Below are 22666 nucleotides of genomic sequence, written 5' to 3'. Positions count from 1 at the left end.
ATAAATTGTGAACATGCCTTCTTTGGAGTATGGGAATTGCCTTCCCACTGTGGGAGTAGGGACCGTGCAAATTCATGAATGTAGTAACAGTAAAGGCCTCTATTTTCTTAGTAGATATATTTTCTATGGAATCCACTACTTCTAACTATGGAAAGTAAGTACACCTGAAGGTATCAAACTCAACAGCATCTCTTTTGGCTTAGTGATGCTAAGCAGAAGCATGCTGAGGCCAGTAGTATCTGCTAGGAAAGTAGAGGCATGTGTTTGCTGGGCTTAGACTTTGTGCAGGCATCAGTTACTAGCCACTGTGACAAAGAGGCTTCTGGAGAAGGTGAACTTTTATTCTGACCTAGGAAATTTCTTCTCAGAAAGAGAGTGACGCATTGGCACAAGCTGCCCAGGGAGGCGGAGGAGTCACCCACCATCCCTGGAGGTGTTCAGGAAACATGGAGATGTGGCACTGAGGCACATGGTTAGTGGGCATGGTGTCAGTAGTTGGACTAGATGATTTTAGAGGTCCTTTCCAATCTTAATGATTCTATGGTTCTATGATCCTGCATTAGCAGGCACTTGGTATTCCATACCTGGTCTATGTGATCATACAGTGCTACATTTCTTTGCCCTTTCTTTGATTCACCTTCCATTTATATTTCTCTTTGTAGGTAAGTATAAACATCTTAGTAAGCAGATTTGGTGTCCTTTGTTTGTGTTTTCCCATTTGAGAATAGCTCGTGGAAGTATTTGTAATAATCTTATTTTGTATTTATTTAAGTGTGGTTGTAAGATACAAACAAAAAAAAACTTGACTAAAATGTTCTGATTCTTCACTTATAGCCATGAGAATGAGAGACCAAAGAAGATTCAGATTTCAACTGTTTTGATAGAAAATTTGCTGTCCTTTCTGTTTGGGAAGAGTTGAATCTGGCTCTTCTCTTACATCACATGGAGCAGATTTATGTATTTTTCAGTCCAGTGCCTTTGCCTGATCATGATTATTAACTATAATTCTCAAGGCCTTTCTCCCCCACTGCTTGTAACTTATCCTTTTTTGTTGTTTATTTTCATTGTTATTTCCTGTCAAGTAATGAAATGATGCAAAAGAAATGTTTTTTTACACAAATAAGGGAAGGTAATACCTTCCCTCCCTGACCACATGCTCTCTTCTTTTCCAAGTCTTAATTAAAATGGTACTAAGGGAAGCAAATCAATTAACGGATACCTTACAAGATAGTTTATTCACTTACACAAGTACATGCACACAATTACTAGCAAGTATCACATTTAGTTCATCCATTAGCAAATGCTACTAATGAACTGCACTGGAACTGGAGTGGGTAACAGACACCTAGGCAACTCAGGGAAATTATTCCAATATATCACTTTTCTCTGGAATAAAACTTACATTTTCTTGTTCAAAACATGCAAAAAAATCATAATCCAAGCAATAGGATTTTTCCTTTGTACATTTGGAAACATTACCTGACTTGCTATGGTCGGAACAAAAATACACCCAAATCATTTCAGTTTCTATTAGTATTTAGTACAATATCTTCCTCATAGAAACAAAATTTTGGTATTTCTGCTTTGACAGTTTTGATTCTAAGCCCCCGACTCAGGATATCAGCTCTGCCTATAATGCGGGGCTGACTGTGGCTGTTCACAGTCTGGAGGTTAATTACTGGGTTGGGAGGCACCTGGTATCCATGAGTTTTTCAAGTCGTGCTTTTTAATAAGATAATGGATTTTCCAAGCTGGAGTTGAGTCTAACAGTTGTTGTTCTTTCTTCTTGTCATTTGTAAGAAGCCTGTACCTAGAATCAGGTAACGCAGAGCTGATGGAAACAAATTGAACAGAATATACAAGTCTAGAACAAGAATGAAGGGGGTGGGAGACTGAAACTATTCATGAATTCAGAGTGAATTTGGTGCATTGTTTTATACTGAAAAAAATGAAGATGAGTGGATTTTGGAAGTGGTAGATTGGCTTGTTTGTAGAAAGTTGAAATGGAACGTTTCCTTTCAAATGCGTAGAAAGTTTTTGTTTAGGGTATACAACAATATCTTAATTTCCATTTTCTAAAATCAAAACATGAAAAACACTTGTTTGTAATTGACCACAATTCATTTAAAATAGCTGTAATTAACATTATCATCTAAAGTTAAACAAAAGATATTGATCCTAAAGTTAAAAAATATAACTTTAGTTGATGTGAATGAAATGTTTTCAAATTAACACAAATCATTTTTCCCATGTTACTTCAACCTCAAATGAATGAGTTTTAATATAATTCAACCTCATTTGAAATATGAGCACAATTGTGAATTCTGCAGATGAAATGTATTGCTAGCTTTTCGTTTACCCTGAATTTAATTGATTTTAGAAATCAATCATACACTTGTCACAGACTAAACAGGATCTGTTAATGAGCAGAGTTCATCTTGCTTATTTTCCTCCTACATTTCCTTCTTGTGCATGCTGTTGGGGATTATGGGCTTTGTGATGCAGGTGATGGGAGTTAGCATGCACTGTAAGCTCTTCCTGTAACCAATCAATCAATTGGTCTTTCAATTAAAGAACAAGGAAAGGAATTACTACTAGTGAGATTCCTGTTCGTGGGCAAGAGATATCCATTGATTCTCAGACCGGGTAACTGTCAATAGGAAAAGGATTATTGCTTATTTGTACTTTGCTGTTCTGGTGTGTTGGTGTCATCTCTGAAAAAAAAAGAAAAGACAGCATTACAGGTTAATGCTAACTTTCTGGTGTTGGTTTATCTAAAAATGATCCATAGCATCATTATAAAAACTGAAGTGGGTGCTATACAGAGAATAATTACAGGATTTCTACAGAATTATTATTATTGGGGTTGTAATTGCATTCATGAAGTCCTTCCAGCTTGTTCTTTTCTTTCCTAGGTGTTTTTGTCTCTTTGGAGGTACCTGTTTTCCCTCAGTGAGCTAACAGAATGAATGAAAAATCCTGACTGTCATGTGACTTCTAGATGCCCCCTCTGTTGCTAGGTAGGGGCATGCAATGCACTTTAAGGCAGCATCCTGGTGAGAGAATTGCACTGTATCATTACCCTTAGGGCTGTTTCCACAGACCCCTTTTCATCATCAGTGGGGAACAGCTCTGTTGCTGCATCACCAAGAGCTCACTGCTCCAGTGGCTGCTCATGTGGAGCAGCTGCACTGCAGCACAGTCGAGCCATAATGTAGGTGGCCTGCACTATGCCTTATGTTGGGGAATCCCAGTTGTGCAGCTGGGATGCAGGAGAATGAGGCAGCTGTATGGCTTGTCACAGCCCACACGGAGTAGACCTGAACTCTCTGGGTGTCAGTAGGAACCAGGCAGATTGTTCCCAGCCCCACGTGCACACAGAAACACATCTGTTCTGGCTTGATCCCATGTTTGACCTGCAAAGAAAAGCAAGTGAAATATTAATAGCAGCTTTCAGTGCATTCTTCAAAACAAATATGGAAAATATCAACATGTCTGCAGCTAGTGAAATGCAGGAACTTTTCCTTCTTTCTCTTTCTTTCATTGCTCCTAATGTTTTATTCAGCTTTACTCCATCTAGTGTCAGTGCTTGGAAGTAAGATTTCATCGTGCCTTGCAGCCCTCAGCTGTTAAATGTTCTTAGATCTTGTGACTCGGTGGCAAATGGCATTTGGTCCTCCTCCTTCAATACTACGTAAGTATTTTCTGATGATTTTGCTAAAGAAATACCTTGTAGGACATCAGGCAACCAGGGATGGATTTCTTGTAACATGCCTCAAACTTTTTCCTCCTCTGAGAAAAGTTTTATCACATTGTTCTTTTTGAAAGTTGTGCTGAAATTATCTGTTAATGTGAAATTTGCTGTGCCAACCATTTGTGTCAGTAAGAAACAGCTAAGAGCTGATCTGCAATCTTCTAGCTTGAACCTGGCATAAAGTCCACAGGAGAGCATACAGAGCCCTCAGGTTCCTGGAGCTTGTCTCTTTTGCCTTCACCAGCCTACTCTGCAGACAAAGTAATTCCAAGTAGAGACACTGCTCTGCTGTGGTTTGGGGTACTACAATTAAATACCAGCTCTTTTCAAAGAGGAGAGAGACTCGAGAACACCATCAGGGACCAGATGTCTGCGGTGCTTATGAACTTGTCAAAATTTCTTCACGCACACATAAAAAGACACAAAATTAAGCATATAAATTGAGTCACACAAATTTCTGCCTGTCTGCAACTGTAGTCATTAAAATAATAGTAATAATTCCGCTTTTATTCTGGCCACGGCAGCTGATTAATGCAGAATGAGGCCAGTGCAAAGTGATCTGAGCTAACTGGAGTGAATCAGCAGTGGGTTAGGTTTAGGGATGCTCACCTGATCCCATTCCCTGCCTGTGTTTGGGGGGAGGTGGCAGGGAGCTGCTGGGACAGGCACTGTGTTCCAGCCCTGTTCTGAAGAGATTGGCAGCCCTGTCCTAAATAATTTGAATTCTTTGCATTTGGGAGCAGCAGAGAAGACTGCTTGGGAGGCTGATGCTCTTTGAGCTGCGCTGTGTACTTGGTAAGTTTCTTACAGAGAATGGCTTTCTTGCTGTTACTCTCAGGCTTCTTTCCCACAATTGGCAGTGCCAGCTGGCACACAAAAGGTGGTCCAGCCTTCCCAAGCACACTGGTTTTAGAATTCCATCACTTCCTTTGTGCTGGCCATCCTTGAGCAGCCTGTTCTCACTAAAAGTGGTTGTTGCTATGCCATGCAGATTTGCAGCAGGTCTGATTCTCTGGGCAGAGCACACAGATGTTTTGGGAGGGAAGGGGGAGCAGGACAGGATTTCTTTGAGATGGGACCATCCTTTGGGAACAGCTCACACTCATACTGTGCTCTCCTCCAGAGAGCAGTGGAAGCTCACTCCCAGGTCACGAGGACTCAAAAGGCAGTACTGTTAACTAAAGGATAGTTGCTCCTGGCTCCACCACCTCTTCTGTGCCAGTAAATCAAACTAGGGAGTGGGTCAGGTGTTGTGATTTAATGCACTGAAAATACCCTAGTTACTTTTCAGCTAGTGGTTTTCTGTCTTTTTCTATTTACAAGTCCATATTCGCTTTCTGTTGATGTGTAGGCATCGTGAATGGTATTTAAGCCAAATTTAAACACATGTGAAAAGTCTTAAGGCCCTATAAACCCCTTAGAAATAGCCTACAGAACCCCCAGGCACTTGCAGCCTGCAAGGCAGAAGTCAGAATTTCATTTTGTGACGCTTGCTCTTTTTTTCAGCTCTCAGACACCAGGCTGAAAACCTGTGATACCCTGTGAGGCCTCGTACAAAATGCACATGAAGTATTGAGGTGAGTGCATGCAGTGATAGAAGACAGACTTGGCATGGGTGCTGAGTAGGTGTTTTCTGGGAGCAGCCCTCTGCCCTGCAGGCAGGGCAGGAGTTGATGCACCCCAGGTGGGTGTTGATAGCAGCACAGAGGGTGATCTTCCACCTGTGAACTTGTGTCTAGGTTTGCATCAGCTCCATGGAAAGGCAGGATTCTTTAGTGCTGGAGTCAGGGCACGAGCGGGTTTGCCAGCAAAGACCACGATGGCTGTGGAAGGAATTGCCTCCGACAGGTGTCTGAATATTACCAGGAAAGCATTCTCCTGCCTCAGCAGGTTTGGGACTAGCTCTTACAATCAAATGATTTAGAGCTATTCAGGACTAGCCTCAAACAGTTGTGCAGAGGAGGAGGAAGGAATAAGGATTCCTGTCTGTTTGGCAGCTGTAGAAAGGTCAACTGCAAATGCAGCCCCCAGATCTGATGAGAGCACAGGCATCTTGGGGCAGATGCTCTCCTAGGGAATGTGGAAAGTAGCCAGGAAGAAGAAAAAATAGCCAGAAGTGTGGCTCTGCCTATCAGGCTAATAGCTGGCATCAGTGAAGTATCCTGGAATGGGATTTAATGAACCCTAACAGTCTGGGCCGTGTGTATATAATACTGCTTCTGTGTGTATGCATCTGTATATTAAATATTCCTTGATTTCATGAATAGTGCTAAAGTCATTGAAGGCCCGAAACTGCCTACCAATTGCCTTAGGACTGCTTTTTACAGCCTGGTGTTCAGAGCACAGTACAAAACTCAGTGTCCTTGGTTTTGACGTATGTAATTACAAAGATTAATTTCATTTTATTTAAAGGGTAGCCTGAGCAAAAGTAACTTGCCAAGGTTGTTCAGAAGAGCAACCTTCTGCTAGGCAAGATAGTTACAGAACTAGGTAGAAAAGCCAGTTTATTGCTCCGTTTGTTGCCTTAACAGAGAATGGGTATTTAAAATTTGTTTCTGCAATTATGTATTTGCAAGAGGTTGAGACAGCCATTTTTGCTAGGATTACTTGCCCTTCTTTTTTAATATAGTTACACAAATACACAAGAATTTGTTTAGACCACCTTTGCCTGTTTCTATATGTGTTTACTGGCAATCGTGTGCATGACTACAGTTTTGGGTAGCTTTTGAACATTTTTCATTAACCTCAGTTCCCAGAGTTCATTCTGAGAACACCTGTTTGGTGTTTTTTTTTTTTTTCCAAAGAATTACTGGAATGAATGCGACCTTCAGTCTATCCTTAACACTGAGCAAAGAATCAAACCTGATCGAGTATATTTTGGCTGGGCTCAAACCAGTGCAGGTTTGTACTGGTCCTTAGCGAAGTGTCAAAGCACTCCCACTGCCAGAGTGGACAGTAACTCTCCAAGTTGTCTTCCACTCACATTCCCGCAATAGTTGTTCACTGCTGATATTTTTTCATGGTGACAGTGCAAAGGAAAACTTTGCCATCTAAGCAGACCACAAAGGATCGTTTTTGATTGATTCGGTAAAGTAGATGCCTTCTTTGCAAATCTCATTTAGGTTATGGAGGCTATGTCTTTGTTTTTCCTTATTTGTAAACCTCTAATGATTGATGAAAACCCCGTTGGCATGATGACTGTGCTGTTTGGAGAATGCATTAGTTGGGAGAATTTGAGAAAGTCTTCTGGAGAAAGTATGAGTGGTGAAAGGATAGCTCAAAGTATATATAGCTGAGGAACAGTAAGAGAAAGCTTTCTGATCTTTGATCCTAAAGGTGTCAGAGATTCTATTGAATGACACAGACCCAAGAAAAAACACTGACCATCATAGTTTAAAAAGAGAGTAAAAGAGGCTTGTTTTAGGAAAGCAAGCACAGATGCCGGTGCCTCAGTGATGCTAGGGATGTTGGGTTTGCCTGGATGACTGGGAATTTAAAGAGAACAGAGATGCAAGTTACAGCTAATTCTTTTCCCTTTGATGCCTCAATTCTCATACAAGATGCTCCATGAATGTGTATAAGAAAGCTTCTTTGAAGTGGTGATAACTTCTGTAGGAAGGAACAATAGCACTGAATGGCAGCATCCACACAGATGTCTGAACAAATCCTGAACGGGGCCATGGCTTGAATGAAACAGTGAAAATGGACAAGCCTTATACCAAATATCTTCAAGCTGAAAAGTGAAACACCTTACTTCTGGGAAGTATGTCCTCTTAACATCAGATTAGTTCAAAGAAAACATCCATCTCCAAGGCTGACATATTTCCATACGAGGAAATTGCTGCACTGAAAAGTAATTAAAATTCACAAAAATTGCTCTGTTGTGGTTTAAAGCAACCAATAGCAGTCCCTGCTTCCTCCTGTCTTCATTTAAAAATTTGCTGTGGAGAAGACAGTTTAGTTACTCTGATTGGTAACTATAAAATAGAATTCCTTTGCAGATGTATTTTTGGCATCTTGCTATTTCAAGAACTTTTTCCTGTGAACTTGCCTGTAGTACAGCAGCAGTATGTGTTTGCATCTTAAGCAGATATGATTTCAATGGATAGTAGAGTGGCTGAGAGGCTGGACATATAGTGTTACGTGTGGATAACTGATCCAGGGGTTGAGCCATTGCAAAGCATTTCAGAGTGCAGAGTCCTGAACAGCCCGCATTCTGGATCTTAATTCTTTTTCCCCATGCACCACCATTCCCCATGACACATTTAAATAAGGGCAAGACCTCTTCTTTTTAAATGCATTTTTACTTAAAGATTTTGATTTGTGAATTTTCTGAAGGATTCCTCCTTGAGACTTTCTCAAGTACCCTAGCATTAAAATAAGGTCACCAGTTAAGTTTTTGAGCTCAGACTTCAGCTAATAGTATCAGTGGTGTGACTTATGTGTACTTGATTGCTTCCTGCAGTTCATGGTATTATAGACCAGTCTGGACTACTTAGATCAAAAGCAAACTTAAGAACTGTTCTCCATTTGAAAATATGATGTTTTTCTTTCTTTGTGGCTCTAAACCCGATGGGAAGCACTGAAACTTAGATCAGCTATTGTTAATGTTCATTATTTCTGCTTGTCTGTGCAGCTGAATACAAACCCAAATGTAATAAAACAGGAAAAAGGTTCTTAACCCAAATGTATAGGCTGAGACAGTTTCTATAACCTATGGAGCTTCTGGAAGAAACTGCAGCTCAACATTCAAACTTGTGCTTCATTGTCCAAAACATGTCTTTGCAGTGCCATCTATCTCTGATGTTTATCTTTTCCAAATGGAGGATTTCCCCTTCTGTTTAATCCATAGCAGTACTTTTAGAGTTGAACAACATAGAGAATGGAGGCTTTCAAGATGCAATGATTGTTTCGCCTTGGTTTTAGAGAGGGAGGTTAGATGTAAGCAATGAGCCATGACTTCAAACCCTGTCTCAGCCTCAAAGGTTATCATTTCGTGGGGGCTTTGAGAATTTGCTCAGCTGCAGGCCCTTCGCAGATTGCCGGTAGCCTGGACAGTAACACGCTATTTCTACAAAACACTTCTTGTACTCTGCAATTGTAATTTTCCTCTGTTCAATGGGGATGTTCAGTGCAAGAGACCATCCCTGCAGGCTCCTTTTATGCAGGGAAACTGGGTAGGCTGAAACTAAATGTGGCTAAAATTAAACCTTGCCTCCCAGAGGAACACCTTTGAGCTGGAGTTGCAACTGTGTCCTGCATTTCTGGGCTGTAGTGAGCCATTATGTGCATGCAGAATACATAGTGCCATCATGTGCCGCTCTGTGTGATTTGTTTCTGGTAAAGGACATCTTTTGCCTGTTTCATGAGGGTGTAGGAAGAAAGGAGAACTGTTTTTCATGGAGCTGCTTCTAATTATAGTCTTTAAGTATCTTACTGCCTTGAAATTGCTTACTGACCTTACTATTATTTATGAAAATCTGACATGACCAGGAAGGTGCATCACTCATGCTTGGAGTGCACAGATTTTGTGTGGTCAGAATGAGGAAAGAGGGTTTTTCCTTTCAACGGGCATGGTCTGCTACAACCCACTGGAAAAATTCCACCAGCTGAGAATAGTGCAAGGATGACAGTATTTAGCTGAGTTGTTTTTCCCTTCAAAAAGGAGATTTAAAACATGTATTTAGTTTGATTCCAAGCCCTCTGCATTTTGTCTAAAGAATCCTCTGACATGCATACCATGTATTTCACAAGAAAAGTCCAGCAATGGAAAGAAATGGAAGAAATCAAGTGTAAACTCAAGAGAACATCTAGATGCTTGTTTGGGTAGCAAAAGAAAATCGCCAATCTGCTTGGCACTTTGTGTGTGCAGCTCTGAAGCTCCTCCTTCACATATCACAGTGACTTGTGCATTGCATTTAAAACCTGATCTTATGCTGAGTGATTTATGCAGGAGCCTGTAGAACCCACAAAGCTGCATGATGAGTTTTGATATACGTTGCTGCTAAGAATGTGTTGAGGCAACAGATTATTTTAGCTATTTCAGCAGGATCAAATGTGTGCCTTTCCATTTTACTCCATGTCCTCTGTCTCTCCATCCTTCTCCTTGTCTCTGTATGCCTCTTTTTTTGTCTCCTGTTAGAATAAATCTGGCTGCCATACACTGTAGTTAACTCAAAATATTGCTAGCATTAAATGTGCCCAGACATTTTTATTAATACATTAAACTTGCATGAAATTTTAGGCATTATAATTTACTAAGCTTACACCAAGATGATATTTGAAACTGACATGAGCTATTAATTAAAAAAAAGGACATTAAATAATTGTCAGTTGACATCTAAATTACCGTTTTGTTAGTTGACAGCAGCTTGCCTCAAGGCTCTTTCTCTTCTCAGGTGTTAGTAAATATTCCATTGTGTTTAAGGGCACCCCATTGTGAACTGATTGTTTAAGCCATGTGTTATATGCCTGACTTAATACAGAGGTAAACACTGTGAGTTATTTCACGGTGAACTGGTATCATATAGAGCTAGAAATACTTCTGTTGTAATGGCTTGGGAAAACAGCGAAAGTGACACGTGGGAATGCTGTCTGACTTTGGTGAAAACATGACCTTGTAGTGTTTTCTCTTAGGTTAGGTTCCACGGCTCTAAAATGAAAGGGGATTATCTGCATTCCTTTGTCTGTTCTAAGTTTGATGGCCATGATGACACTGCTCTGGATGACATCCACCTAAGCTTATGACAGTCATTGGGATGGCTTGAGGCACTTATGGGTACAATATGTGAAATTTGAAACAAAATTTTAGCAAGTGTGGTGTCAGTTGGATTGAGGTGGTGGTTTTTTGTTTTACTTTTCCCTGAGCAATCATCAGTGGTCAAGTAGAAGATTGTCTGCAGATGATATATCAGTTTTCCTCTCCAGTCCTAAAGGAGTGATACACTGATTATCACTTAGAATGCCTGTATGATTGATTGGAATAAATTTAGAAGGTAGTAATTTGTAGTAGAGGAGTTTTCTTTATCAAAAGGGTTTTCCAGAATGAGCCACTGGCCTAGAAATGCCATGAATTAGAGTCCTCAGAGTATTGAAGCAAGTAGTGAAAATTAGGTTACATCTGATTACCATGTCTCCATTGACCTGAGTAAATGGGGAGTTATCCCTTTGACCTATAGGAAAAAATGAATCTAATAAAATGAGCATATAGCTTGGTTACTCTTGTGGAAATTCACAGTTCTTATAATACTGTAGTGTTTACAATGTAAGTATTCAAGGTAAATAATATTTGTGGACTGTTGACTGGATGATCTTGGAAGTCTCTTCAAGCTTTGGTGATTATGATATTTAAGTGTGGCTTTCAGGAAAGTGATGGTTTCTGGTCCAGTGTCCTGAGGGGTTGCAGTGTTCATGTGTTATGAGGTTTTTTGTTTGTTTGCTTTTTTTTTTTTTTTTTTCCAAGTTGTTAGGAACAGCTCCTTCCCATACATTTTGTTTTTAGACATACAAATGTCCTCAAACACTTAAATGATGAATGTTAAAATCTAAAACATATACCACCATTTGTTGAGTCCTACAAAGAAGAGATGCCAGTATGAATAAGAGTCCTGTGGAAAGGTCCTATAAAGGGTAGGAGAAAAGATGAAATAGAACATTGGATTTTGTATGCTGCATTTCCCTTTGATTTTTCTGTGACTAGATAGTTTATATTGAAGAATGATGGTGCAAGAGCAAGTTTTTGCTGAGATGTGGAATAGCATAGATTTCTTTATAAAACAAACTATGTTATATACTTCCTAGCTAAAAAGTGGTGTTATATCAAGAATATCTGTATTTCACAGGTAATACTGTTGTTTTCTCACTAATATCCTCATAAGCTCCTTAGAGCCCAATGTACGTGTTTGCATCACCTGCAGCATTGTTTTATCAGCTGTGCTACTCTATCATTATAAACAAGAGCAGATTACATATTTGTTACTCACTGAGGCTTGCATAATATACTAACTCTTACGCTTACAAAATAATGGTTTCCTCAAGACCAGTAAAAGTAAATACTGTTTCCTCAGATCAGCTTCTGTTTTATAGAACCCCTTTAAAATCCACTAAGGAGTAGTACATAGGTGCCTCAAAGTGAACAAGAACAAAGGAGTTTATACATTACTCAGTGCTATAATAAAATTAAAAAGTACAACTAAGAAAAGATGGTGGATTTCCAGTTGTTTTCTACTTAACAGAAAAACATCATCTTTAGCATACATAGTTTTGCCCCTAAATATTCTGGAATTACAGCTTTTCTCACTGGTCAGCGTCAGTGGCTCAAAGGCAGAAAACTTATATGCATTGCATCCTGTTTCCAGCCTGAAGATCAGAATTTTAACATGCAACTGGGAACTTCTACCTTTTAGCAACTGCTTGTAGACTGGGACAAGGAATCATCTGAGAGGCCAGTGTAAGATCATCATTAAGGCTGCTAAATCTTGCTGCCATGACAAAATCAGTCGCTTCCCCTAGGAAGATCAGAGGGAAGATGTCATGGATGCTCATACTGTCTCTATGGTTTCTGTTTTGCTTTAGTTTTCTTCTTCACCTGCTCTTCCTCATTCACTGCTGTCCATACTGTCCTTAGCTCACCAGAAACAGCGTACTACGTGCCTAATGTTTTGTCTTCTGACTGTACGATAGTCCTAATTTGTTTTGGGTTGATAGGCAGAAATTGTGAGTGCCTTGGAAGAAAATAGATTGAATGCTCTGTGATGTGAAAGGAAACGGGTTTTGTGCCCATTAGCTGGTTTAGGTTGTGAAAGCATCTTCCTTGGAAAACATTATATGCTCCAGGCTGGGGCCTTTTTCTGTCAAGCAAAACACTGAATTACTTTTCTCAAGGAATGTCCTTGCCTTGATCTTCAACTGAATGTCTGCATATGTTGTATGGGCTCTATGAGGAATGGCGGTGATGGGGACATGCCTATTAGCCTCATATTCATCCCTTTGAGAGAGGCTAAAAGGCTTTTCTTAGGTCACTGAGAACAGCTGTTGCCTTCACTTTATGAGAATGCTGATTAATTTATGTAATCTCTTTTCTAGTTACTTATAAAGTGTCTTGTAGAAACACAAAACATCATCTACTCCTGCAGATTATTGTGATCCAACAGAAAACTCGCAGGCTACGTTTCCCACTATGTACGTCTCTGCCCTATTGAATGACCTCAGATGAGGAGCAGTCATCTCCTAAGCAATCTGGCATTGCCTCTCGTATCATTAGGTGCTCAAAACGTATAGTGGACTTGCTGTTTCTGGGTAGGGGGAAAGAAATTAAAGGGTAAAAATGTATCCCTTCCAGGATGATCACTGTATGACTTGATCTGTAAGAAACCTGGGGAAAAGGGAGATCTCAGAACTGATCCAATCATAGTGACTGGGAAGCTTTGGACAAAGCCATTTGCTTAGATTTGTATATATTTAATCTAAAGCACTTTTGAAAATATCAGTATCATAAAAACAAAAAATACGGAAAAATTCTAACAGTGTGAAAGAAAACCCTTGAAAAAAGGCGTTTGGCTTTCATCTAGTAATTCATTTAATGGTTTTGGGGTTGTTTTTTTGTTGGTTTGTTTTTGATGATGTTGTTTTGGAGGGCTGGTGATTAAAACTTGCAATTGTAATATGAAATACAAAATAAATAGGCAGAATCAAAAGTATTTGAACAATTTACTTTTTAAAAGAAATCTCATCCTACTGAGATGTTTTTTTCCAGTTCTTACATGTCAAACTCCTGTTGAATGGGATTTCCCTTTTCCATGCTGCTCCACTAGATATACTGGTGTATGGTAACTGTTGAGTCACGGCCTGAACCACTGATTGAGCACGTGGGGAAAGGACTGGGTCAGCCCTGAGAGCACAGGTGAAGGCAATTCAGCTGTGTGACCGGAAGAAATGGCTGCACCTCTCTTAGACCCCATTTAAAGGCTGACTGCCACTGGGGAAAGTTCTCTGAGATCCCTCTTTTGTGGAGTTTTCTCTGAGAGCTTAGAGTTTCAGAGACTGGTGAGCACTTTTTCTTTTTCTTTGTAACACCTTTCCATTTGTGCTAGTCTCTTTGTCATTACACCTCCTGTATTGCCATTCCACTGCACTGATCTTTCTGATCATTACAACTGGGTAGCGTGGTCCTCTAGAGACCTGCATATATGTTGTGTTATCTTTTAAATCACAGCTGCAAGGAAATATCATGCATAAAGACAGCAGAGTTAGTTACTACAGTTGGCATATCACACTGCATCTCAGAAGACCCCCAAAGCAATGACTCTTACCTTCTATCCATTTTGCCCTCTGACTCTAAAGAGAGAATAGGAAAATAGGATTAGTTAAAAAGCAAGGAACAGGGTGGTGATAGACCTGTTCAGAAGTAGTGAGGATGCAACCAGAACAGGTGGTGAAGCAGGCAAAGCTATCCTGTCTGAGGTAAAACTCTGATACTAGCAGTACCACGTAACATTCCTAAAGCCTTTCTCAGTTCTTCCAGCTGGAATCTCTTCTGACAATTTTTCTCAAAATTATTTTTGTTTTTATTTTAGCTATTTTGAGACTGTAGTACATCCTCAGAGTATAATGAGGACCAACTTCAAGGACAGATGCTTGATGAAAATTAGGAGGAAGTAGTTTCCCCTTAGGACCATTGCATACTGCCCATAAAGAAGACATCAGCCATTTGTCTTTCAGGAAGTGGCATTACAATATCATTTGTGTCCTCATGGGGTGCCTGGGGAGTCTGTTTGCAAAAATATCCATTAAGAGATCAGCATTTACTGAAAATGGCCTTGAATCTATGCTATGATGGAGACCAAAAGGCTAGGCTCAGGGAGCTCAGTCTACTTCACTTCATGCTTGATAGTTAAGACAGCTCTGCTCTTCTTTTTACTAAGCAAGAGACTGTATCTGCTGTTGAAGGGCTGGGACATGGTAAACTGCAGAATTAATAGTTATACAGTTTGGGATGCTGGGACATAACTTGTTTGTCACATGAAGGCTAAAGTGAAGATACAGTCGCAGAACCAAGTTCTAGATATGGTGAACAGATGGGTGGTTCCCAATCCTGTTATGTAGCAGCCTGGCTGCACTGAATTCTTTCATTGCATTTTTCAGATTGACATCTTTAATAACTTCTTTTATTTTTAAAGTGATGGAAATTTGCTAAGTTTAGGGGAATTCCTTTGTTCTGAAAAATGAACTACACAGAGCTGGTGCTTTGCATGCACCTTGAGCTGCAAAGTTGATTTTTGAAATCCACTCCTGTCCATCCTACACATCCAACAGACTCTTACTTACGTTGAATAGGTAGAATTTTGTTTTAAAAATTCGTTACCCAGAAAGATATCCAAGCAGTAAGCTGTAGTGAATCATATTTCTCTAGTTAAGTGGAATAGCTGATTTAGTTACACTGAAAACTTCTGGGTCCCTAGCACTTCCGACATTTTCAAATAATTCTTCAGAGGAAAATTGGAGTTGCAACAAACATGCAGTGCCTAACAGCAGAGCTCAGATCTGCTGATCCAGAGCACAAGGAAATCTAGAACTCTGAATAAGAAATCAGGAGTAATTTCTCTTACCTCTGAAGACATGGTCAAGCATTTGTTTTTTGATCATGCAAATTATTACTGCTATAAAAGCAATTGCTAGAAAGGCTCCCAGAGTAACTCCTATAATAAGATATGTGAAATCTGCAAAAATGGAAAACAAAACTGTGAATACACACCAATAATTAATAAACAGAACTGTGTTTCAGATATCGTAACACAAAGTTGCAAAGTTAAAAATTTTTTGTTTGTTTTTATTGGTTTTCTCTTCTTGAGAAGGGGCTGACAAAGCTGAGCCAGACTGGTTAGCTGAGAATACTAACATACCAGACTGCCCCTGTATAGCATGAAGTTGTGCAAGCCTGTTGGCTAATGGGCTCAATGAAGTTTTATGGTAATGAACAAGTTTAGCATTCAGTGTGTCCAGGTCTCAGCTGAGTTTTATAGCTACAACTCTAATTTTTCCCTCAAAATGGATCCCAGAATCCCAACTGCCCTTCACTTTGTATCCCCAGACTCATATTTCTGCCTCCTGACTGCTCTGTATGTGAGTCCTTACTAGGAAGAAGATTTTTTTTTTAAGTGTAAACTGCAAAGCATATCATGATTCATGTGTGCACCATAGGGATCCACCTTCATCTATCAGGCTGAGGCTATAGTCCCACAGCAAGACTTTACTGTGCTAGGAAAAGTACAAGCACATAAGCAGAGTATGATTTTCTGTACATAAAAAGCATGTGAATTCTTCTAGATATATAACGCAAAAAGGAATGTAGTTTTTCGCTTTCCTGTACCCATGAACTCACCTATTTCCTCTGTGTTTCCAGAAGCATATACCTTTGCTCTCCAAAAATCTGAAACATAAATATTTTGGCCTGTTAGGACATCAAGAAAAGTGTTCTACATCTACCTGGGTAAAACTGAGAATGATGTATCAGTCATTCTGCCTTCTTTGGTGGCTGGGCTTTCATTTCTTCTCCAGTAAAATGAATGCTAGAAATAGGATTGCTTTTAAACTTGAAGTATAATTCTCTTCTTCCCAAAGCCATGCAACCAATCATTTTGGTCCCTTTAGAGAGTCCACCTTAAGTCTGCTTTGCAGATGGCTGGAAACCTCTCTTGAGCTGAGCATGGGCTCTGGGAATTCTGCCATGATGTCAAAAAATCTGATCTATTGGGTAGCTCTGAACAGATTTATTTTTATTTACTGATCTTAGTCACATTTTTAATCCCAAATTTTCATAAATTATGAACCAAGCTTCAAAGCTATGGAGAGAAGCTTAAAACAAGCTCTTGTATTTTAAACCAAATGTATTTTGGGAGCTGTAATTCTCAGCTGAAAGTATTTTTTTTCCCCTAAACTGTTCTTCATAATCAAAATGTCTGGAAATTTATTTTATACAGACAGAACCAAAACACTTTTCTCTTCAAAAATCCCATGATGATTTGAGATGGGAGTTGTGAGGTGTGAGGAATTTGTTTCCGGATCCGACCACAAAGATGTTTGTTTAACCTGACCAAAATCGAAGTTACAAAGAGAAGGAAATTTAAATAAATAAAACTAAGACTACGTTGTTGGTGTAAAAAGCAAAGCTCCTGGGTTTCCAGATTCACAATCAGTCTCTTTTAGTCTCTTTGCTCTTGCCTGTGAATTTATTTCATTATAAATTAAAAATAATTTTTAAAAAGCCACCTTTCTTCCACCTCTCTAATTATTCTTTGTGCTCATATGAAGAATGTTTCAAATTCAAACATAATAAAAGTTATATTGTATTACTTTTATTATCCTAATGGTCATAATACATAGACCTTAATGTATGCTTTCTAATAGAATTAAACCAGTGACAGATTATGTGTTTTATGGCAGAAATAATATTTTACATGGAATATTTTATGTAGGTCAGTTTAATATACTGAGATTTAATTATTAGTTTCCTTTTAAAAAAAGGAGGGAGGGAAATCTCTGAAATCCCATGGGACTGAAGGGGATGTTTTCAGTTCATACTTCCAATATGATTTTAATTAACATTTAATATCATTTACTAGATGCTCCTTGAAAACCTTTCGCTTTTGAGGAGTGAGTGTTAGATGGCTGTCTTTTGTTTGCTTTGGTTTTTCCTTAGGTGGAAAGAAATGGATTAATGCAGTCATAGAATCATTAAGACTGGAAAGACCACTGAGACCACATCATCTAGCATAACCATCAACCCATACACATGCATGTCAATGATTGATCTAAGTCCTGCCTTCAGCTCTGATCTCTTGGGGATGGACACAATCCTCGAGTGTGACAGCAATGATTCCCAATGCTCTGCAGCACCCCAGGCCCAGTTCTAGCTTTCTGACTGGCTCTCATCTCTGGGTTCGGACTATCTCCCATCTTTTCAATAGACCCTCTGAACTTGGACAAGATTTGCTTCTGGGTCATAAAACCTTGAAGATGAGTTTGATATCTCTATTGGAGTGACTTCCGGATCATTCTCAAAGGATCTTGAGGCAACTGATGGAGCTTTCTGACCCCTCAAATGTGCCTGACTCATCCATAACATGAAATTTGCACCATAACACAGGTTGATGACTTTGTGAAGAGACACCACTGAGTTTTACTGATACTGTACGGCCAGTTTGCCTACCTAAATCCGGTCTAATCTGCAGTACTGGATATCTGGGTGGGGAGCAGAATGCCAAGGAGGTAAAACAGCAAGTGACTTGAATTATGTCATGGTACCTTAATAGGACATTCTACGTGTAATTCTATCAATATCTGCAATGGCATGATTTTGTCTACGATAATCTGTACTGGATAGTTAGAAGGTGGAATTGATTCTTGTCAAGGGGACAGTGGAAGTCTTCTGATAACAAACAAACCCTGTGTGGTTGTTTGGAGATACCAACTGGGGAAGTGGCTGCACTAGTTCCAATAGGCCTGGAGTTTATCGAAATATAACTGTGTTTACAGACTGGATTTATAAAAACATGTATGCCAGCAGATGGCAATGCCATCTGGTTGTTCTATGATACTGACTGTGTTGATGTTGCATATTGTGTTTGAACCAGGAGCCATGATTTTATTTACTACCCTGGAGGTAAAACAGCAAGCAGGTGATGAATCCATATATATATATATGTATATATTTGTACCATATATATATATAAAAATTCCCCAGACTGCGAGGGGACCTGAATCTCCTGTAACCTGCCATAATAAAAACATGCACCTTGTCTCCCTTGATGCACAGCTCCTTCCTCACTCCCTTCTATTGCCTCCTGTTTCCGTGTGATTTTCTTCCTCCTCCCTCTCAGATTTCTCCTTTTCATTGGATCAGGTAGTGGTTGGCCTTGTGGCACTGAAGTAGCCAGGGGTTCAGCATCTGCCTCCTTTGGGGGGGAGCAAAAGGGGAAGGAAGAAAATAACTGGGAAGCTGAGAGGTAATGTGGAATAAAAGGTCTCACTGTGTATCTGAGCAACTCCATAGTCAAAAGGGAATGACTTCAACAAAGAAGTTATTACTGGCAATGACTCCACTGAAAACAATTCCTGAAAACCATTTGTAGTGGAAATGCTGAGTCATGGCTTGAAGGAGTGATTGAGCACCTGGTGGGAAGGCAGGGCGAACTCAGGTGCATGCAAAGCTCCTGATTAATCAGAAGAGGTAAAGCCAGGATATACCCTTTCCCAGACCTCATTTAAGTGTTGGCAGTGGAGGCAAGGGTATCTTGGTGGAGATTCCTGCATACCTGAGGTGTTTTGAAGGTAAGCAGTTTTTTTTCCCTTTATTTCTGTGCTAACGACTACTATATCTGAGCAAATCCTCTCTTGCTGCAGCCTAGGACTTTGCTACTCTGCTGTCATTTCTGTGTTTTCCATCATGTTACAGCATTATTTAAAAAATAATAATAATAATAATAATTGGCTGGTGTTTGATGCAGTAAAATTCTAAGCTAAATATAAATTCTGTAAGGTAGGCATTGTTCACATCCGTGTAAATGGTTTCCTTCCTCTGTCCTTTTCCACAGAAGACAAGTGTCCCTCCTACAAGGAAGCAGGAACTCCTCTAGTCCTTGCCAGGCTCCTCTCTATCCAAGGCCCACAGATATGGTATTGTCTGCACCCTTCTGTGTAATGCTTGGAGGCATGTCAATGCATTTTCCCTGTATCTATTGCAGAGTAGCTTTTGCATGTCTTGCTCTTCTTAGGTCTACATCTCCTTGCTCCAGGGAAATGTTGCCGTATTAATGGGACTTGCACCATTTGTTTGCTGAGCAATAGCTAGTCAGTAATAGGGAGCACTTGCTGCTGACATTCTCTTCACATCTATAAGCACAGCTGGTTAACCATGTCCTTTGTGGCAAACAGCCTCATTCCTCTGGGTTCTTGGGAGCATCCATAGGAAGGCACAGAGAACATCAAAAGCCAACAAAATGGTACTGAGAGTGACAAATTTCTATGCATACTAAGAAAGATGGAATGAGGACAGAGCACTGCTCTAGACTATGGATAGTATTGCTTGCAGAGGCAGCAGGAGCATGTTTCCAGTGAATGTTAGGGGGAATGTCTGTTCTGCGTGCTTCAGGTGGGGAAAACTATCTGTGGTATTCCCTAAGGACAGGTGATTTTCTGTGAATTTCTGCTCGAAATAGTTTGGCATGGGGTGTCTGTTTGGTGACAATAAGGTTTTGACCACCAGAGGGTGCCTGCCCCCTTACCTAATGTCTTGGAGGTCACAGTAACCCATGTAAGCTTCTGTTGTGGAGTTGCTATCAACTCCTTCTTCTCTGATAGTCCACCTCAGCCCCAATGTTAACATGAGTTCTGATGATACTTCCTAGCTGTGTGACCCAGTACTTCCCTACAAAAAATGGAGCTGAGAAACCATGAAGCAAGAGGCAAGTTATGAGGGTGACAAAGCCTTGCATTGGTTTGAAAGCTATAGAAGCATCATCCTGAGTCAGGAGCTTCAACATCCTATGAGAGACACAGAGACCAAAAGTGGTTTGCAGGTAGCATGCACGTGGATCAATTTCTTCCTATGCTCCATTGAACTACTTTCCTGCATTGTGCCAAACAGGATGCTTGGCAGCTTTGCCATCTCATCTGCAAAGGTGCATGCTTTTAACTTCAGGATGTCTTCTGGATGATGCCTTAGTACTCAAGCTAGGAAATCTTGGCTAGAAAGCACAGTAAAATTCTACACTGTTTCAACATAAGTTCCCTCCCTAAGGATCAGAGTTCTAAATAAATTCTTAAACAACATACATGCAGTCATATGGGAAATAACCCCACAAAGGTCAGGGGGAAAAAAAGCACCTCTCTAAAAGGATGAAAAAGAAATACAATAGACCACTTACATAAGAGAAGAAGAAACGTCATTAGGACTGGTATCCAGCTTGCTTGTGAGGTCATTATGAAGTTTTGAGAGCAGAGTAATTTCACCCAAGTTTTCTGAATTTAGTTCTTCTGTAGTGAAGAGGGAGACAAAAAAGCCAGGTCACGTGGTGTATAGGGAAGTAACAGTCACATCCTGCGTAGTTAAACTTGCAAACAAGTTCTCACTTTGGTCTTAAGTTCAATATATAAACAGTAATAATAAATAAATATACTCTGGGGAAGATAAACAGAGCAACATTCAGCTGTTTGGCTTCTAAGGGAGTTTTAAATGCTAACATTTATTTTTACAACTTTGATAAAGTTCAACCGAAGTGGATGGGTCTCTGATGAAATCTTCTGTCTAGTGTGGGGCAAGTGGCTTTTCTGCCTTAGAAGGAAAACCTGTTGCCAGCCTATTTATTTTTATGTATTTTAAGTCAACATTTATGCCATTATTCAGGAGAAGAGTACTTGGCTGAACACAGAGTGGAAAAAACTCACCACAACTGCAAATACATTACAAGTCACTCCTAGGAAAAGAAAGCCATCAACGCCACTTCTATTCTAGAACAATGTACAGACATGGTAGAAACTGAAAAACAGCAACTAACTGGCAAAATTGTAGGGGCTGGAACGGACCTCTAGAAATCATTTAGTTTATTTTTTGGACCATGGTGGAGAAAAAAAAAAAAAAAAACAACCTTTTTTTCTTTGTGGAAATTCACATTTTCAAACACATCAGCCTGTTGCAAAATCAAATGACAGTAAAGCTGTCTAAGTATGTAACTAAATATTAACACATTCTGTTAAATGAACTTCCAAAGTCACTTCAGGTCCGTTCCTTAGGGATGAAAGGCACAAAACACTGCCCACTGCCCACCTCACCCAGCAGTCTCTGGAAGGTCTCCTTATTACTTTTGTTTTTTGATTCTTGATATGCTTTTCTGCTTTAGGTTCATCTTTTGCTGTCTAGTACCTCATGTAGCTGCTTGTATAATGAAATCAAAATAACTGGAAACGAAACCTGAGTGCAGATTTTTTAAGAGAAATCCTCTTGGATATTTCCTTTTCCTCCTCTTTGTGAGGTAGTGTTTCAGCAGATTCTCGCATCTACAGGCTGGATGAAATATCTTTTTTGCTGAGAAAATTAGAGCTGTAAAGCCCTCCTTCCAGAAGTCTGTTTTTAATGAGGCCATTGTAGGCCATAAGGGATGCTAGTGACTGCATATGTATGGCCACCTTGGCAGAAGAATAGATGCAGATGGGCAGTGTTTAGTTGATCTGGCAAGATATGAGTGAAGAATCTCATTTATGGCTTTCAGGTGTTTGTGGAAGAATAAGGAAAACACAGCATTAGTTAACAGATATTGCTCTGAAGGCACTAAAAATACATATAAAAATAACCCATGAACTCTCTAAGGTGACAGTAATTTATGACTCATTTTGCTTTGTGAGGTATAAGTAGAAGTGATTGAATGTGGTATCGATAACCATAGTATTTGCTAATGTTTTGACCCATTGTGAGTGTGTAGATATGCATATGTGTAATTCATTGCTGTTTTCTTATTATCCATGGATTTATCTGTGATCAGAGTTGGAAACTCCAAAACCAAACAAAATTCTCTGCAGCACATGAAGGTAAAAGATATCAAGATTCTAGGTAGAAACTCTCAGTGTTTTTGTATGTCATCAGCAAATGATCCCATGTTCTTAAGATCCTGAGAACCTATAATGGAAGCAATAAATAACATAAACATTGACCCTCTTTCTTGCTTGCTTTCTTTTTTCCGCTGGCCTAGCTCATTGGTCTCTTACTTCAAAGAATAAACTGAGCATTTAAATATGATTTGTTTGGCTGAACTATGTAAAGCTGCTTGGTTTATCCTGTTGCTGGTTGTCTGCAAAATGTTTCAGATAACTTGGCTGGCTGTGCACTGCTGAGCATGTATGCTTCACTATTCCTGTTCAGAA

General features: G+C 39.7%; 1 protein-coding gene across 1 annotated transcript; it reads right to left on the bottom strand.

Annotated features, from left to right (window-relative positions):
* Window positions 1-1216: 1216 nt before the first annotated feature.
* TMEM273 (transmembrane protein 273) lies at window positions 1217-20810 on the bottom strand. The gene is made up of 6 exons (XM_042818591.1): window positions 20677-20810; window positions 16134-16181; window positions 15361-15471; window positions 14065-14089; window positions 3388-3416; window positions 1217-2712 (listed from the first exon to the last, which is right to left on the bottom strand). Exons 1-6 carry the CDS (start codon window positions 20729-20731, stop codon window positions 2669-2671), a joined length of 312 nt encoding a protein of 103 aa, XP_042674525.1. The 5' UTR covers window positions 20732-20810; the 3' UTR covers window positions 1217-2668.
* Window positions 20811-22666: the final 1856 nt, after the last annotated feature.

Source organism: Centrocercus urophasianus, unplaced genomic scaffold (genome assembly GCF_019232065.1).
Source record: "Centrocercus urophasianus isolate 14NV4802_14NV808 unplaced genomic scaffold, USGS_Curo_1.0 seq_17, whole genome shotgun sequence".
Lineage (NCBI taxonomy): Eukaryota > Metazoa > Chordata > Aves > Galliformes > Phasianidae > Centrocercus > Centrocercus urophasianus.
The sequence above is the reverse complement of the archived record's forward strand: the minus strand, read 5'-3'. Positions and strand labels throughout refer to the sequence as shown.

Coding starts and splice junctions, on each gene's coding strand:
- TMEM273 (XM_042818591.1), bottom strand. CDS start 20,731: ATGACCTCACAAGCAAGCTGGATACCAGTCCTAATGACGTTTCTTCTT. Junction 14,090..15,360: donor GCTTGACCATGTCTTCAGAG/GTAAGAGAAATT, acceptor TTCTCTCTTTAG/AGTCAGAGGGCAAAATGGAT. Junction 3,417..14,064: donor GAGGGCAAAATGGATAGAAG/GTAAGAGTCATT, acceptor TTTTCTTTGCAG/GTCAAACATGGGATCAAGCC.